Source organism: Ovis canadensis, chromosome 5 (assembly GCF_042477335.2).
Source record: "Ovis canadensis isolate MfBH-ARS-UI-01 breed Bighorn chromosome 5, ARS-UI_OviCan_v2, whole genome shotgun sequence".
Taxonomy (NCBI): Eukaryota; Metazoa; Chordata; class Mammalia; order Artiodactyla; family Bovidae; genus Ovis; species Ovis canadensis.
Genome location: NC_091249.1, coordinates 74352242 through 74369742, shown reverse-complemented (window position 1 = coordinate 74369742; position 17501 = coordinate 74352242). Strand labels below are relative to the sequence as shown.

Below are 17501 nucleotides of genomic sequence, written 5' to 3'. Positions count from 1 at the left end.
ATGATTCCAAACTAGTGAATAAAGAACGCTGCATTATTTTAACATTTTCCATTGTGTGATGTACCATAACTCTTTGAGCCCACCCTCCCCGCTGCCCATGGACCTGTTTAGGTTGTGGTACAGGGAAGGACATGAACTTGACCTGGGAGAACTTGCCCTTGGCTGACAGGGTACAGGCCCCCTAGAGTCAGCCCCAGGCCTTGGGCTCTCCCTCTTTTTTTTTTTTTTTGAAAGAAGCTTAGGGAGTAATTTTGGAAGCTCTGGGCTCCTGGGAGCTTTGCCTCTGTTCTTGGTAAATGAGGTATGAAAAGATGGCAGTTTCTCAGCAGGCCAGAACTCTGGGATTGCTGTCATTCCCTCGTCCACCAGCTCTGTTATCTCCTCAGACCTGGAAGCGGAGGAGGGCTGTTAGCGCAGGGCCAGCACTGAGTCAACATGGATTACGTGCCTCATGGAATTCTCACAAGCCTGCAATTCCAGCAGTTTCATTCTCATTGTCCAAGCAAGGAAAATGAAGTCATGTCTGACTCTTTGTGACCCCATAGACTGTAGCCTACCAGGCTCCTCTGTCCATAGAATTTCCCAGGCCAGAGTACTGGAGTGGGTTGCCATTTCCTTCTCCAGGGGATCTTTCCAACCTAGGGATCCAACCTGGGTCTCCCGCATTGCAAGCAGACGCTTTACCATTTGAGCCACCAGGGAAGCCCTCCAAGCAAGGAAAGAGGCTCAGAAAGGTATAGCAACTTGGTCAAAGACGCACAGCTAGCAAGTGGCAGAGATTTGAGTCACAGGCTCTTCCCACGACCCTGGCCTGCCCAGCAGGGAAACTGAAGGTTGAAGAGGGAAGGGGTCTAAACTCTGACCAAAGCTGGGGTCTTTTGTCTTTATGCTCAGGCTTCTTTGGGTGATGCCTGAAATCAGTGGAGGCTTCCCTGGTAGCTAAGACAGTAAAGAATCCACCTGCTAATGCAGGAGATGTGGGTTCAGTCCCTGGGTTGGGAGGATCCCCTGGAGTAGGAAATGGCAACCCACTCCAGTATTTTTGCCTGGAGAATCCCTTGGACAGAAGACCCTGGCGGGCTATAGTCCATGGGGTCAAAAAGAGTCAGATATGACTGAGCAACTAAACAACAACAAAGGTGAGCCTTGGTTCATGCTTTGTCAAAGCACCTGGTAACCAGCTTGAGCTCAGTGACTTTCAGAGAAATCGGAATGTTGGCTATTTGAGGGGTGAGAGGGGGTGAGTGGGGAGCCCTGTGTCCTGCATAACCAGCTACCTTGGTCCCTCCTGCAGTCCGGCTCCATGACAGCATCTCTGAGGAGGGACACCATTACCTGATCTTTGACCTGTAAGTGTGGCCTCACCCTGGGGTGCCCAGTGGGGATGGGGACAGCCCTGGCAGGGGTGACTTCACTGGGTCCCTTGGTTTGAAGTGTCCCCATAGCCCCCAGATTGGGCTGAATTCTCTCTTCTGAGAGAGTTTCCCAAAATGTGGTAGGCCTGCCACCCAAGCAGTGCAGGCTGGTTTTCCTGACATACCAACAAACACTTTTAACTTTCATCATCATATATTTAGTTTTGCTTCTATTTGTGGACAGTGATGCTGGTTTTCCATTTCTAGTGGTGCTATGAAGTTTCCTTTCAGAATAAATTTAAAGTTTTTAAAGCCAGGCAATTGAATGAAAAGCAATCACGAACTGAGAGGCCTCAGTGGCTCTCGGCCTCATCTGTAAAGAACAGCACTTGAGACAGTGGGGGAGGCTGTGCATGGCTGGGGTCGGGGAGTGGGCGGGGGGCAGTGGGGCTTTTGGAAATCTCTGTACCTTCGGCTCAGTTTGATGGGAACCTAGAGCTACTCTTTTTAAAAGTCTATTAAAAAACAACAGCAACAAAAAGCTCCAGCCCTTGGATTTCCAAGAGCCTGATGAATCATAGTGACATGTTCTGAGTGTCCCACCCCCAGTCCTGACCTCAGCCTGGCTCTGGTGGAGGAGAAGGCCGAGGATGGAGGGGAGGGTGGACTGGAAGTCAGGAAGGGAGTTATATCAGGGGGCATCCCCGTGGCCTCTGGGGCCCCTCTGTTTGGGGCTGAGGTTCTGAGGTCCCTGGGCCCCATCCTTAGCTTCCCGGAGACTTCCAAAAGACGCGGCACCTGGGGCCTTTGTGGGAGGGTGACTCTGTGCCTGTCTCCCCAGCGTCACCGGCGGGGAGCTGTTTGAAGACATTGTGGCCCGGGAGTATTACAGTGAGGCGGATGCCAGGTGGGTGAGAGGTGCAGCCTGGCTGCGGTGCCTGGGGGCAGGGCACTCTGCCCTGGGGCCTCCCGGGGAGGCCTGCCCTCACCCACCCCTCTTGCTCTCCCCCCAGTCACTGCATCCAGCAGATCCTGGAGGCTGTGCTGCACTGCCACCAGATGGGGGTGGTGCACCGGGACCTCAAGGTGAGTGGCCCCCACCCCCACCCCAGCGGCCGGCTCATGTGACCCCAGCCCCTCCCTCAACCTGCAGAGCCGGGGCTATGATCATGGCCCCATTAGCTTTCCTGAGTTGGGCTGCGTGGGAAAAATTTTCCCCGTTCTTCAGATGAGGAAACGGAGCTCAGGGAGGTAGAACACCTGGACCCGGGACCCAGGTCTCCCGACTCCCAGCCTCAGGTGATTTGTCCCAGGCCAGGTGAGAGGCGGCTAGACTGCCAAGGCTGGCTCTGGGGGCGGTGCAGATTCCAGCGAGGCCACCTTCTAGCTGCAGGGCCTCAGCTTCATTATAGTGACGGTTGCCATAGCAACCTCGGTCCAGGGTCAGTGAGGATGTCAAAGGAGACAGCACAGTGCCTGGAACGTAGAGGTGTTGTTAATCTTGCTTCTGGTCTCTGGAAGGGAGTGAAGGGTAGGAAAGCAGGCTTTGAGGCCTTCCAAGTCCTGCCTCTTCCCACTTGAAGTGATGAGCAGGACTAAGCAGAAGCAGGTGTAGGCTTGGCACTGGCTGCACAGCCTGGCCAGTCAGCACAACTTCATGATGCTCCTCTGCTGGGCCTCGCAGCATCAGTGACTGGTAGTTGCCTAACATCATCTCCATTTTGCAGAGCAGGAAACGACGGCCCAAAGAGTCCAAGGGGTTTTCCCTGAGAACATGCAGTTCAGTTGTGCTTGAGCTAGGGCTGGAGCCCTGGCCTCCTGACCCCGGACCCCTGCCTTCACTGGGCTGGGGCTAAAAAGCCACTGACTGAACCACCTGCTTCTGTAGCAGCCCCTTCTAGGTGACCCTGCTGGGTGTCCATCAACCGTCTGCTTTTTGACTTTCAGTGACTATGAACTCACTTTTTATGGGGTAGCCCCTTGAACTGTTAGGAAATGTTCCTCCAGTCTTTCCCCATGGTGGGGGCTTCACCTGTGAACCCGTTTTACCCTTTGGGGCCACACAGAGGTCAAGCCCCCCGCACAGAGCAGCCCTGGAGGCACGTGGGTGGCTTTGCAGCAGCTCCTGAGGCTTCTGCAGGCTGTTCTCCATTCCCCCCAGTGGAATTCCCAAGCCTTCCCTGTCCTAGCCCTTCCCTGGCCCTCCTCCTGTCAGCCCAGACCCCTCTCTGGGGTGCAGGGCTCTGACCAGAACCCCTGCTCACCCCTGACGGTCACGAGCCATATGTGGCTCCGCACCCGAGCCCAGGTGAGCTCCCCACGTCTCAGTCTAGACCCGCAGGCAAGTGTGCACGCAGAGAGGGTCTCGGGCAAGATTGCAGGGCAGCTCTCCCCAGGGGCCTGTTCCCATTATAACCACAGCCCCTATCCGAGAGGAGGAACAGGGAGAGAGGCAGCACAAATTTAGGCCACTCTGGGTAGATTAATTAGTGGCACATTCATCAAATCAGGGCAGAACAGCTACCAAGACCCAGGACATGCTGGGAACACAGTCCCCAGAGGACCAAAGAGGCCTTAACCAGGAGCAGATGAAGCTATACTTGTTTGTGTCCTGCCTAGCTTTGGGCAGTGAAAGGTCGGATGTGGAACCCCTCCTAAGTTCTAGTGGGAAAGCGGGTCAGAGGAAACCAGCTGTCTGCAGAGACTGGGAGCCCACACCCCCCATCTACAAACGAAAAGTATGAGTACTGATGCCTATCAAACACTTGTAGGACACTGGGAAGTGCTTTACAGGGATTTATTGCAATTAATCCATATGCCACCCCATGAAGTAGGTATTATTCTCACTTTTGTAGAAGAAACTGAGGCCAGAGAAGTGAAATGAATTTACCCAAGTTCCATAGCATAGAATGGCAGCACTGGGATCAGAAGCTAGGCCTTTCTAAATGGAAAGTCCTCACTCTTAGTACCTCTCTGTCCTGAGGAGAAGGATTTTCTGTCCTCAGACTCAGCAGAAGATGGCAGCCTTCATGCCTCCATAGGACAGGTGGCACGTAGGAGGTCCTGCAGCAACCAGCCTGGAGGGGCTCAGAGCACATCTCTAGCCAGACTGTGCCTTGATCTGGTTCTATCATCACCAGCTGTGTAACCTCGGTCAAGTGACTTAACCTCTCTGAACCCCAGTTTCCTTATTTTTATTCATACTTCAGTGCCGTCTATGTGCTGCCCACTGTTTTAGGTCCTAGTGATACACTGGTGGACAGAAACTCATATTGCACAGAGGTGACAGATAATGAATAAGCACATAAATGGGAAAACACTTAGAAATTGTGATGAGATCTATGAAGGTAACAACAAGCTGCTAAGACAGAAGATACTGGGGAACTCCTCCTTTAGTTAGAGTAGTCATGGAGGGCTTCTTGAAGGAGGTGACATGGTGAAAGCTGGATGATGAGAAGGAGCCACACCTGTGAAGCTCAGAGGGAGAGCAAATCACGCAAGGGGAGCAGGAAGTACAAAGGCCCTGAGGTGGAACGAGAGTGACTGTCTCTGAGGATGTAAGAAGGCCACTGGAGAAGGGGAGTGCTTACCCTAAAGGATTGTTGGGAAGACAAATCGAACGATGCATGCGAAACCCTTAGCCCAGTGACTGGCGTATAGGAGAAGCACTGCCCCACTCCTCCTCAGCCCCAGAACCAAACCCTGCTGGAAGCTGAAGGAGGGCTTGGCAGGCTGAAGAAGGGTCTTCCGTTTGCAGCAGATGGAGGACTGCAGTGGAGTAGTCCCGTCTCTGGGAAGTGCAGGGGTCCTGTGGTTGGGGCTGGAGGGAGGCAGGGGCAGGGAGCCTATGGATCGCTCAGCTGCTCCTCCTGAAAACCCAGACCTCTGGAGGTGAGATTCTGAATCTGCTCCCTTTCCCCTGACTTCTTCCTCTCTCGCGTTTCCTCTTCTCTCTGGTCCTGGGAAGCCGGAGAACCTGTTGCTGGCCTCCAAGCTCAAGGGCGCTGCAGTGAAGCTGGCGGACTTTGGCCTGGCCATAGAGGTAGAGGGCGAGCAGCAGGCATGGTTTGGTGAGTGGGGGCAGGGGGTGGCAGGGGTGTTGACAGCCAGCCTTGAGTTGACACGAGGGCCTCTAGGAACGCTCTGCCCGAGCGGGGGCTGGTTGGAGGTGGCTGTTGCTCCAGCCAGGGCTCAGGGAGCAGAGGGTTCCTTACCCAGACTCTTTGCATCAGTGGTTGTCACCCATCCTAGCTCCCTGGGGTCCAGGCCTGGGACTTGGGTTTCCATTAAAACAGTACATGACTTCTTCACATGCGCATCCAACACTGTCGGCTGGAGGCTTCTGTGAGTTCCCCAGCAGCCTGGGTGCTAGATTATCATCTTGATTTTACAGATGAGGAACAGAGGCTAAGAATCTAAGAACAGGTTACAGGAAATTAAAAGGGGTGGAGTCAGTTGACCCAGCGTGCTCTTGAGATTTTGGCATAATTGAGTCATTTCAGCTATCTGGGAATACTTTTTAGTGAGCAATGTTGATCAGTGGTTAAGAGCTTGAGCTCTGGGTTCATATCCTGACTGTGCTATTTACAAGGTGTATGACTTTGAGTGAGTCATTTCTCTGAGACTTCATTTCCTCGTCTATAAAATGGGGATAATAAAATATGTTCCTTGGGACTGTGTGAAGATTAAATGAGATCAGGCATAGAAAGTTCTCAGTCTTGCTTAGCATACATACTCCTTAATAGGAGCTATTCTCAAAATAACTTACCAAAACATTTTGGGTGTCCATTATTTTAAATAGTTCTCCCAACAGTGCTGGGAGGTATTTAGGATAGAAATCCCTAATCCCTTATTTTACAGATGAGGAAACTGAGGCCCCAAAGGAAAAGGGACCTACCTAAGGGACTTAGGGCAAAGCCAGTGTTAGGGATAGGCCTCCTGCCACCCCAGGACCAGATCCTGGATGGAATGGGGAGAGGGTGAGGGTTCAGCTCAGCCTGGAGCTGACAGGCCAGGACCTTTCACCTTGAGGATCACCAGCACTTGACTGGTGGAGGCTTCAGGGAGGATTCTGCCAGACATCTGTGACTCTGAGGCAGGGCCCTGTGGGAAGGACCCTGGGATGGATGGATCAGTGGCTCCGCCATGAGGCCCTCAAGGCAGGTGGGAAGGACCCTGGGATGTGTCAGGGGCTCTGCCATGAGGCCCTCAAGGCAGGTGGGAAGGACCTTGGGATGGATGGATCAGTGGCTCCACCATGAGGCCCTCAAGGCAGGTGGGAAGGACCCTGGGATGCATCAGTGGCTCCACCGTGAGGCCCTCAAGGCAAGTGGCGACAGCGCACTGTGTCCTTGTCCACCCTGGTCTAGAGGTGTTGCTGTCTTACCGGTCAGGGCTTCCAGCCCTTGGCTGGCTCTGGGGGCAGGGGGTGTTTTCCCCATCTCCAGGGAAGCCTTATCCCTCTTCCAGCAGGACCTTGCTCCCAGTTACTTACGTGCCAACCTCTGTGTATGTGTCTGCCTGTCTGTGTGTCTGGGGAGCAGGGTTCGCAGGGACACCCGGATACCTCTCCCCAGAAGTGCTGCGGAAGGACCCATACGGGAAGCCCGTGGACCTGTGGGCCTGCGGTGAGTCCATCTGAAGGCCCCTCTGTCCCCCTGGCTGCCTGCCCTCTGGTGCCCTCTCCCTCCTCTCCCGTCACTCTCCTCCATGTGCCCCCCATCACTCCTACTCCTGGGGCTCAAGGTTCTCCTGGTCCTCTCCCCAGGGGTCATCCTGTACATTCTGCTGGTGGGGTACCCCCCGTTCTGGGATGAGGACCAGCATCGCCTGTACCAGCAGATCAAAGCTGGCGCCTATGATGTGAGTGGTGCTCCTGTCTCCAGCCTCCTTGCCAGCCCCTGGGCCCCATCCAATGAGAGTCAAGGGCCAGTGAGGCCAGAGACCCAAGGACGCCTCCCTCCTGCCCTCCTGCCACTCTCTAGCTTTGGGGTGGGGGTGACCAGCAGGTGGAGCCTGAGGGCTGACTGGGGCCAGACAATGAACTGGCCATGCTAGTGACTGGAGCAGCTAAGCGATGGAGATTTAGTCCATGGGGCCCCAGAAGGCAGAATTAGAACAAAGTAGGGTGAGATATAGAGGGGGCAGGCCCCAGAAGCCAGATTATCTCTCCATAGTTATACACACACAGTTATATAGCTAACACACATAGCAGTCTTCTCAATGCTTTCTATTATTATAATCTTCATACCAGTCATGACATAGGTACTGTTATTACCGCTTTTTTACAGATAGGGAAGCTGAGGCACAGAGAAGTTAAAGAACTGGCCAGACCACATAGCTAAGAAATGGTAGAGCTGGCTTTAGTGAGCCCAGGCAGTCTGGCTTTGGTGTCCATGCTTCTGCCTACCAAGTATACTGCTTTTCTGCACAGCTGATATCTATCGAGCCATGTGCCATGCATTTTACATCATATTTAATCTTTACAACATCTCTAGGGATAGCTTGAGGGGTCACATGTCCAAGGTGACTTGTCCAAGGTCACACAGCCCAGGAGGCTGAGCTGGGACTTGAACCCAACCTTCCGATTCTGAAGTCTGGGCTGTCACCACTGACCTGCTGCTCTCCAGATAAGAAATGGCCTCAGAAGAGCAGAGGGAGGCCTCCTTTGCCCCAGCCATTGCTCTGATTTGTCCCGGGGTCAGGGGACCTTGCCCCAACTCCTCCTGGTTGTGGATGCCCAAATGGATGGGCAGTAGGACCCCTGCCTGCTCCCCTGCCAGTCAGGGGCTGGGGGATCGCAGGGGTGGCCTGGGGTAGGCTGGGCAAACTTGGCCCCTCTGCCCCTTCCAGTTCCCATCACCAGAATGGGACACCGTTACCCCGGAAGCCAAGGATCTGATCAATAAGATGCTGACCATCAACCCATCCAAACGCATCACAGCCGCTGAGGCCCTCAAGCACCCCTGGATCTCGGTGAGCCTTCCTCAGCAAAGCCCCTCCCGAGGATCCCTCCAGACCTCAGGATTAAGGCCCTTACAGAGTCCTGGACCTGCCCACTGCCCCTAATGCCCAGCTTGGGGCTGAGGGGGCTTATTCCAAGAGACTGACCTTGCTGTGTTTCTCAGGTGGAGAGTGTCAGTGGGAGGCATTCTGAGTTGGCACCATGACTGGTGGGGGGAGCTATTGGCTTCAAATGTCTCATGCCAGGATGTTTATACCATGCCCTAGAACAGAGAACTGTTCTTCACAAGATACCCACCCCATCCACAGGATATTCTGGGAGTGGGGGGACCTCAGGTGGGCCTGCCTTCCACTCACAGACCTCTCCCCTACTTCCTTCAGCACCGGTCCACTGTGGCCTCCTGCATGCACAGACAGGAGACCGTGGACTGCCTGAAGAAGTTCAACGCCAGGAGAAAACTGAAGGTAACAGCAGGTCCTCGTCCTCCATACCCCACAGACAAGGGGATAGGCTGGCCTGGGTCTGCACAGAGGCCAAGAGACCCGCTTACTAGTTCTTTCCTTCACTGAGTCAACAAGCGTTATTGACTGCTGCCCGTCTGGGCTGGGCAGTGAGCGGTGGCGAGGACAGACCAGTGACCAGGACATTACGGGGCAGTGGTGAGTGCTGTGACAGCCTGCCAGAGGGGACAGAGAGGGGAACAGATCTGCATGGACTAGGGAAGGATCCCAGAAGTCTTTCTGGGCAAGTGGCATTTGATCTGAGATCCCAAAGGATAAGCAGGTATTAACAGTGTAAAGTCAGATGGGGCAGGTGTTCTAGACACGGAGAATAGCCTGTGCAGAAGTCTGGAAGCATGGGCTTGACCCCTTGGGGGACAGCAAGTGTTTCAGTGGGGCAGGGAGAGGTTTCCAGGAAAGATGTGCCACCATGGTAGGGGTGAGAGACCCCAACTGCCAACCACTGGAAAGGAGCGGCCAAGGGACTTGATGGCTGTGCCCCGAGGAAGTCACAGTGTGCCCGAGGCGAGCCCTGAGCCGCCGGCCTCTCAGCAGGTCTGTGTGTTCTCAGGGCTGCGACAGGTCCTGTCCTGGACCTTGCCGGGGGCCCTGGGAGCAGGTAGGAAGGATGACCGAGGGGCCCCCAGCTGGCTGGAACAGAGAAGCCATCAGCATGCTGAGTGACAGATGCTGAGGCCCTGGCTCCTTCAGAACTTCCTCACCAGCTGCCCCCAGGTCTGGTATGGTGGCTCAGGACAGGGACATGGGCCAAGGGGGTGGTGGTGAGCGTGATGCCACAGGAACTGAGTCTCACCCCCAACCCCCAGTGGGAGCTGTCATAGATGTAGTTTCAAAATGTCACAATCAGGGAGTCTTAAAATCATGGACCGCTGGACTCAGAGAATCTGAATTGGCCATTGGTCTCCAGCCCCCTTGTTGATAAGGGAGGGTTTTTCCTCATTAATCCTCCAAGGTTCTGAGCCCAGGAACTACAGAGAGGGGGATGAGCCAGTACTAGAGTGGGGAGCTTTGTATCCAGGTAGGAGATGGAGACAGAGAGACCTGAGGGGTGCAGAGCCTAGTGTCCTTGCCCAGCAGGAAACTTCCTTGGCCTTTAGGAACCTCCACCGACAAGTGTGCCTGAGCACATCCACCACCTCTGGCCAGGCCGGTGGGATCTATTAATATCTGCTCCTTGGATGGCCCTATCCCCTAAGCAGTGCCAGTTAAGGCCTAGCTCACCTCTGTCTCACCCTTCTCCCGGGAGGCGGGGATGGTCTCGGGGCTGTGGGATAGGAGAAATGGAGGGCAAGGAGCTTCAGAAGGTTTTCGTGTCTGAATGGAGCCCCTTCCTCTCCTTCCCCACCCCTCCCATCTCTGTCTCTCCTCTCCCCTCACCTCCGGCCTCCTCTCCCCAAAACCGCCTTCTCTTCTCTGTTGCAGGGAGCCATCCTCACCACTATGCTGGCCACCAGGAACTTCTCTGGTAGGTGGTAGGACCTCAGATTCATCCTCACATACATCCTGCAGGAGGTGGGGCCATTGTCGGATGGGGTGTCTGAGTGCCCTCAGGCCAAAAGGCCTGGGGAGATGGGGGCTGTAGAGAATTCAGTCACTAAGGGCTTAGCTCACCTGATACCACCTGCAGAAGTGGTAAAGGTCAAAGATCATCAAGCCAAGGGCCCACAAGGAAGGGTTAGACGTTAACCCTTACCTTCCCTACCTCACAGTGGTGCTGGGTTCTCAGGCTGGGCCAGCTGTGGGGAGGTTCCCCATATGTCAGGATCCAGATGTGGGAGGGACAGAGCCAGGCCCAGGAGGAGCGGCATTCCTGTTCCCCACAGTTACCAAGCAGTTCCCATGCTTTCCCTCATGTGGCCTTTGTGACAAGGCGATTGCCACCCCTGTTTTCTGAATGAGGAAGCAGATGCTCAGGGAGGTCAACTCTGACACACCCCAGGTCACGCTGCTAAAGGGAACTTTCAGGGCAGGTGTGACCAGTCCAGAGCATGTGCTCTTACTAGGCTGAGTCACCAAGGAGCCCAGGGTAGGAGCCTTTGGCCTTGGTCAAAGCCAGGCTGGTTAAGGGAGGGAAGGCCCAGTGAACTGTGGCATGTGGCCCCGAAGAGAGAAGGGGAAGGGATTAGCATCAGGGCTTAGCAAGAAGCTCTCCTTGGCATGCTGGAGAGTGCCGTGGCCAGCGCCAGCCAGAGGCGTCTCCCTGGGGAGCCCAGGATGGCTGACAGGGCAGCTGAGCAGATATAGCAAAGCTCACCCGAGGGGCCCTCTGGCTGGGGCTGGTGCCGGGGCCGGCCAGGGAGGGCTGCTGTGGACAGCTGGCCAGCCCCACCACGAGGGCTTGGCTCTGGGAGCTGCCGGCCTGGCTTCTCTGAGAGGGTCCACCTGCCCATTTAACCAGCTGGCAGAATAAGACCCAGGCCTGGGAAGGCCCTGGAACTTCAGATTTGGGCTTTCCCCACCACCCAGATCTGCCTTCCCACGCGCTCCCCAGACAGGGATCCTGCAGTTCCTTAAACTGAAAGATGAGCCACCCAGGCAGTCAGAGTCTTTTTTTAACAACTGAAGGGCCCCTTGGGCACTCTAGTCCAGAGCTCACAAAATGGAGCCCATAAGTTATTCCCTCTCTCTCCATGTGCTTGTGGGGCCAGTGGTGTTTAAAAAAATTTTTTTTGAGGGGGGGACAGTGGGGAAGAGTTTCCAGCATTTAAAAACCAGGAGATTTCACAGAAAATCTCCTGAAAATTAGAATATGTGGCCTCTGGGGACCCCCAGTCCTGTCATAGCGGGCTGGAGTAAGGGGGGAGGCCCTTGGAGGCATGAGGGGCAAGTCCTCCCTTTGCTTGCTGTGTATCCTGGTCCAGCCCACAGAGTACACGGAGGATGGAACAGCTGTTCCTCTCGGCTTTGGGATACAGAGGTACCCCACCCCCAACTTTCTTTGCAAGGTGGAAACTTGGCAAGAGAGGGAAAACGCACAAGAGTCTGAGAGGGGTCATCGGTGGGAATGTGAGGATGACTGGCGGGCTGGACCAGCTGTGAGTTCCATCCTTCTGAACCTCCGGGGCATCAGTGTTCAGTACCGCCCCTCCTCCCCAGTTTGCTCTCACCCGGTGAAGGATTTAGCACGGCTACTGTTTACTGAGCATCTATTGCGTACGTGTCAAGTGCTGTGTCTCATTTAATGTAAAGCCATTTGCTTGAGATCTGGAGCTGCCAGAAGTCAGGCTGCGCAGGGCTTGGCGTCCATGCCTTGTCCTGCCTGGTGCCCTCTCCAAGGGCTCTGACCAGCAAGTGAGAAGGAAGGAAATGGGAAATGCCAGGTGAGGCCTTCTTGGGAGTTGTAGCTCTGCTTTTCCTGGCCACCAGGGAGATGGCCAGCCCCAGCGCAGAGCTCTAGAGTTTGAGGATGGGGAGGCCTCTTCAGGGAATGGGTGCTCTGGCTGGGGTGGGCACCAGAGGAGCAGGGAGTCGGGGGGGTGGGGGGCATCTGCTTCTTATCACCAGCAAAATGCAGCCCGCAGCTGTCCAGAGTGAGTAGGCAGGGCTGACACATGACCTCCGCAGCAGCATGGGGCTAAAATTAGAGCCGGCCGGGGCGGGGAGGGAGCGTCCAGCCCCGGGCTGGGGAGCCGGGCCTCCGGGTTGGCCACCACCAGCACGAGTGGTGACCGAGATCTGGAGGGAATCCCCAGACTGAAAGCGCTCCCACGGTCTGGGGCACAGTGGGCACCTCCTCAACCCATGGAGCCAAAGGGTCACGCCTGACACTGCTGAGAACCAAGGGGAGCCCAGGCCCACCCCTACGCGGTGGGCCACCGGCAGTCCCTGGGCCACCCCACAAGGAAGAAGAGCAAGAGGAGGAGGTCTCCTCACATAGCTGCTGCGGCTTGGTGTCCTCCACGGCCCGTGGATGTTGCTCTTCCTCGCACTGTGGGCCCTGGTGCCCTGCCTGGTATTGGTAACCCTCTACTTTTTCTCCTCTGCAGGCGGGAAGAGTGGGGGAAACAAGAAGAACGATGGTGTGAAGGTAAGCCCCAGCCAGCTCAGCAGGGCCTGCCTCTGGCTTGCAGGGCCTGGCTTGCAGGGCCTGGCTTGCAGGGCTGGGGTGAGAGCCAGGCTTGCCAACGGGGTTCTTGGCAGATGCGCTCACCCATGCAGCCTGGGGTCCCCAGACCCAGAGACCTGGGCTTCTGTGCCCACCCTTCCACCAGCATGGATGGGGGCAGGTGGGGGAAGGGAGGGTTGAAAGAGGGTGGGAGAGGAAGGTGGCTTGGGGTTGGGGTGGGCATAAGGGTAAATTAAAGGAGATTTCTGTGATTCTGGAGGACTGGTGAGTGAGAGGGCACAAAGAAGGGACAGAGATGTCATGAGGGGTGACCTCCTCCTTCCCAGGTGTGGGCTGGCTGGAATGGGCCCCTGACCCAGTGCATGCCCCAGTCCAACCTACAAAGCCTGCAGGGGATGGACAGCCAGTCCTCTAGGCTTTGACATCCAGAGGTACCCACCCCCATCAAGGCCTGCCGGTTCAGTGCTAAGAATCCCCTCCTCCCATACCCCCACCCCACCCCACTCCCAACCCAGGCCTGCCCCGTCCCCACCCCTGATGCCCGTCCCCACCCCTGATGCCCGAGTTGCTTCCCTCCACACCCCACTGACCCATCCCTCCCTCCTTTCTCTTCTCCCTCTGCTCTCTGGGGCCTGGTCCCCTGCTCTCTGCAGCTCCCTCCTCCCCTGCCACTGGCTCGCCTTGTGGGTTCTCCTCTCTTGAGACCCTGCCTTTTTCTGGGCTCAGAGCCCTGCCTGGCCAAGGGCCCCAGGGCTGGTCTATGCCCAGAACACTGGAAGGTGTGGGATGCTGTCCAAACACAGCCACCCAGGTGGTCTGGTGGCTTCATGGCTTGGTTCATAGTGGCATGTAGAGTCTCGGGCCCCTGGCTTTGATCTGCCAGGGGTTGCATGGAGGGTACTGGGCTGTTTGCCTGAAGCCAGGATGTGGGCCTTCTCTCTGCTCTTAGCCCTCTGAAGGCTTTAGTTTCCCCATAAGTACAGTGGGGAAGCTGGGCGATGTGAACTCCATGATTTCCAAGATTTCAGTTTTAAAAACAAACAAAAAATCATTTTCTCTTCTCATCTTGGGTGCTGGAGGAATATGTAATTATTTGGTTATCAGTCAAAGCCCATGATTTTCAAATGAAACTCCTTGGAGCCCAAAGCTTCTTGGAAGGCACCTCTGGCAGCAGCTGGGGAGGGACTAAACAGTGGGAGACTGAGCAGAGAGGGCTGGGTCTTGCTCACCTACTTCAGCCAGAACAGCTCCATGGACCAGCCATCTCAGTGGTTGAGAGAGCCTGGGTGAGCTTATGGCCCATTATTTGAATCTCTTGAGTCTGTCTTTCTTTGTTCAAGCAACGGGTAGAAAGGCTCTCCCACCTCCCAGAGCTGTTTGTGAGGATGTACTGAGATACTGTGTTTTGAGGACTTAGCACAGTCCTGGCGTGTGAGACCCACACATGAGAGGCTAGTCAATGGTATTATCTTTTCTGCTCTATGTGTTGGATTTTTGGGTAAGATTTCTTCTGAAGTTTGCTCAAAAAAATATTTGGAAACCACAGATCTAAAGCCAGCCTAATTTGCAAAGTTGACACGCATCCGTCCCAGATGCTGTAATGGAATCCAGGATTGAGTTTGGCTTACTTGCTGGGGTTACCCATGAGTCACCCCCTCCCCTTCTGATTTGAAAGGGTGATCGAGGGCTGTGCAGTGTGGGGGGGACAGGCATGGAGCAGCTGGGGCTCAATCTGGCCCTCGTGTGTAGACACTGGGGGCGCTGGGTGCCATGGAAAAAATCCTATCTGGGGGATATGAGGCTGAGGCCCATGTAGGAGGAGGGGGAGGAGGGGCCCAGACAGGGCTGCCGAGGTCTGCTTGGTACTCGGGTATGACTCTGGCAAAGTCTTGGTCAGGGCCTCCCTCAGGCCAGGTCGTGGAATGGAGCTCCAGTCTGGCTCCTCTCCGGTCGTGGCCAGGAGGCAGAGGCTGTCTGAGGGCAAGGACATCCTATAGCATGGCAGGGCTCTGGCTGGCCACTGCAGGACCTTCCAGCGGGCACCGCTGAAGAGCGCGCCTCTGCTCCCTGTAGAGCAGGACAGACCCCGGGTGACTCTTCAGGGTGGCCTGGGTGTGGAACAAGAGACACACAAAGGTTGTTCCTGGCCCGACCCTTTCTCTGCAGCTCAGCCTCCTCCCACTGCTTGGGATGAAGGAGGGGGAACGTCTATCAGGAAGATGAGAGTGACCCAAGGGGCTTGGCCCAGGAGCTGGCTTACAAGATGTTGTTCTGGGAGGTCCATTCATGTTTTTACTCTGACTGAAACCGGACCTCAAGTCAAGAAGCCAGGGTTTTGAGCCTGGGCCCCACTGTTCCCTCGCCTGGGGCTCTGGGTCATCAGTTCTGTCATCTGTGCAAAAGAAGAGCTGTTTTTGGGGAGCTGGTGAGGGTCTCCCACTGGGGCGGGCCTGGTAGAGTCACACCATGATGCTTTCTGGTAACCAACACGTGCTCAGCCAAAGTGGGAAACATACATTCCTCTTCCAGCTCAGTCCCTAGAGACAAACCACTGATTCCACTCAGAGCTTAGTTGAAGAAGCACTGATTGGTTCCAACGCTGGAGGAAAAACTGGCTGGTTCAAGATATGACACAATACAGTACTTTATAGGCTTTTAAGGGCTTTTCAAGGCTAATTTTGACCATCGTCCGTTTCTACTATCCTTGCCAACCTTAGAACCATCTTCTCCATGTGGGTCTAAGAGATGTGACTCTACTTCTGGTGACAGCCCACCTTTGAAATGAAACTAACATGCTGGTTGGTGTGGGGTTATTACTAGTATCATCATCATCTTTGTGATTCAGGAAAACTGAGTCTTTCCATTACCAGGAAGCAATGCCCCCCTGTCCCACCAGCCACTACTAGGCCACTACTTCCACGAAGAGGGGCTGCCGCTCCCACCCCTCAACCCCACTCACTGCCCCTGTTGGTGTCCCATCCGTGCGTCATGACCCCACCCCTCCATGTCCCATCTTGTAACTGTATGTCCGAATCTGACGCAGTCTCTGCTCTGTGTTCCCCCCTCGTGTCCCACCTGGAACCTCCTAGCCCCTATGCCATTCTCCGGTTTCTGCTGACAGCCGAGCTGTGTGGGCCTGTCCCGTCCAACACGCACTGTGCCTGGCCCAGCTCCAGCCAGGAGTAGGAGGAAAGGAGAGGGGAGGAGATGAGAGGGGAGGGGAGGAAGGACTGGCTGCCGGGTGCGGAAGTCACACCACCCAGGCCAGCTGGGGCAGAAGCAGGGGCTGTGAGCACCAACACTGGGAAAGCCCAGTGAGCCACCCTGGCCACCTCTGCAGAGGCCCTGGGTGGAGAGGAAAGGATCTCAGGCTCCTGGATCTTGGAGTCAGAAAGCCCAGAATTAGACCCGAGGACCCTCAGAGAATACCCAGGGCCTCCCCTGGCAAAGGCCTACCCAGAGGGCATCTCAAGTCTCCTTGCTGATCCCCACACAGAGCAGCTCAGGGAGCAGCCTCCTGGCCTCTCAGATGTAAGTGCTTCCAGGATGAGCCATAAGGAGCCATCAGGCTGTGGGTACCTGAAGACCTAGACAGGGCAGAGGGCCTGCATCGGGGGTTCCAGCCTCTTCATTGCTAGTTGCTATCTGAGCCACCTTGAGCCCCAGTTTCCCTCCTGTGCGATGCGTGTCAGTCTTGACCTGCAAACTCCTATGAGTGTGAGTCTTTAAGACTCCAAGCTTAGAACTGAAAGAGGGAGAAGATAAGTTACATGTTCCTCTTTCCTTCCCTTGATTCCCACAGGTCACATGACAAATCCCTGCAAAGTTAGAATAGGCTGAAGGGAGGACCCTCAGGATTTTTGAGGTCACTTAGGGGACTGGTTCCCACCCCTGTCTCTGCTTTGAAATCACCTGGGAACACCATTTAAAATAAATATGCCCAGGCTCTGATGCAGACCTAGTTATCAAACTCCTGAGAGGGGGCCTGGTTATGTGTATTTTGGACAAGCTTCCTGAGTGTGACACTCAACCAAATCAGGAGTGGGGTCCTTTCAGCAGAGACACAGGGGGAGCCTAGGAGGAGACACTGAGCCTCATCTCCAGACCTGAGCTGAGACAAAAGGTCTCCAGACATTTTGTCCCTCAAGAGCTTTGGATTCTGGAGGCCTTAGGCAACTAGTATCTGAGACCCAGGATTTGTTTCCACATCCCAGTTTGGCATAAGGGGAGCCCTGGTCCAGAAGAGGCTTGGCCTGGAGCTTGGTGGTTGGGTTGTTGAGACCCAGGCAGCTGTGCATAACGCTCCAGAACTCTGGGCTGGAGAGGACTGTCCCTGCCGGGTCAGCTGCTGCTGGTGGCCCTGACCTTGTCCCGACACTGTGGCTGGCAAGGGACCACAGAGAATGACCCCGAGGCCCATCCTCCTTCCAACCCTCCCCTGTTGTTCGTTCCTCTGCTCCCTGCCGTTTTCACGCTGTGTCTTTTCCTGTCCCATCTCTTCTCCTTGTTTTTCCAGAAAAGAAAGTCCAGTTCCAGCGTTCAGTTAATGGTGAGTGTCTGCCGTCTCCCAAACGCCGGTAAATCCTGGGCCTCGA

At 55.3% G+C, this 17501-nt stretch overlaps 1 protein-coding gene across 1 annotated transcript in view; it reads left to right on the top strand.

Moving 5' to 3' along the window:
• The window catches only part of CAMK2A (calcium/calmodulin dependent protein kinase II alpha), a 40701-nt gene that overhangs the window by 6970 nt on the left and 16230 nt on the right, over positions 1 to 17501 (top strand). The window contains exons 2-11 of the mRNA XM_069589963.1: positions 1295 to 1349; positions 2197 to 2262; positions 2369 to 2441; positions 5323 to 5425; positions 6899 to 6982; positions 7123 to 7217; positions 8208 to 8330; positions 8700 to 8783; positions 10263 to 10305; positions 12827 to 12867. Coding sequence (XP_069446064.1) covers positions 2415 to 2441; positions 5323 to 5425; positions 6899 to 6982; positions 7123 to 7217; positions 8208 to 8330; positions 8700 to 8783; positions 10263 to 10305; positions 12827 to 12867 — 600 coding nt within the window. The 5' untranslated portion in view covers positions 1295 to 1349; positions 2197 to 2262; positions 2369 to 2414. The remainder of the gene's footprint in view (positions 1 to 1294; positions 1350 to 2196; positions 2263 to 2368; positions 2442 to 5322; positions 5426 to 6898; positions 6983 to 7122; positions 7218 to 8207; positions 8331 to 8699; positions 8784 to 10262; positions 10306 to 12826; positions 12868 to 17501) is intronic.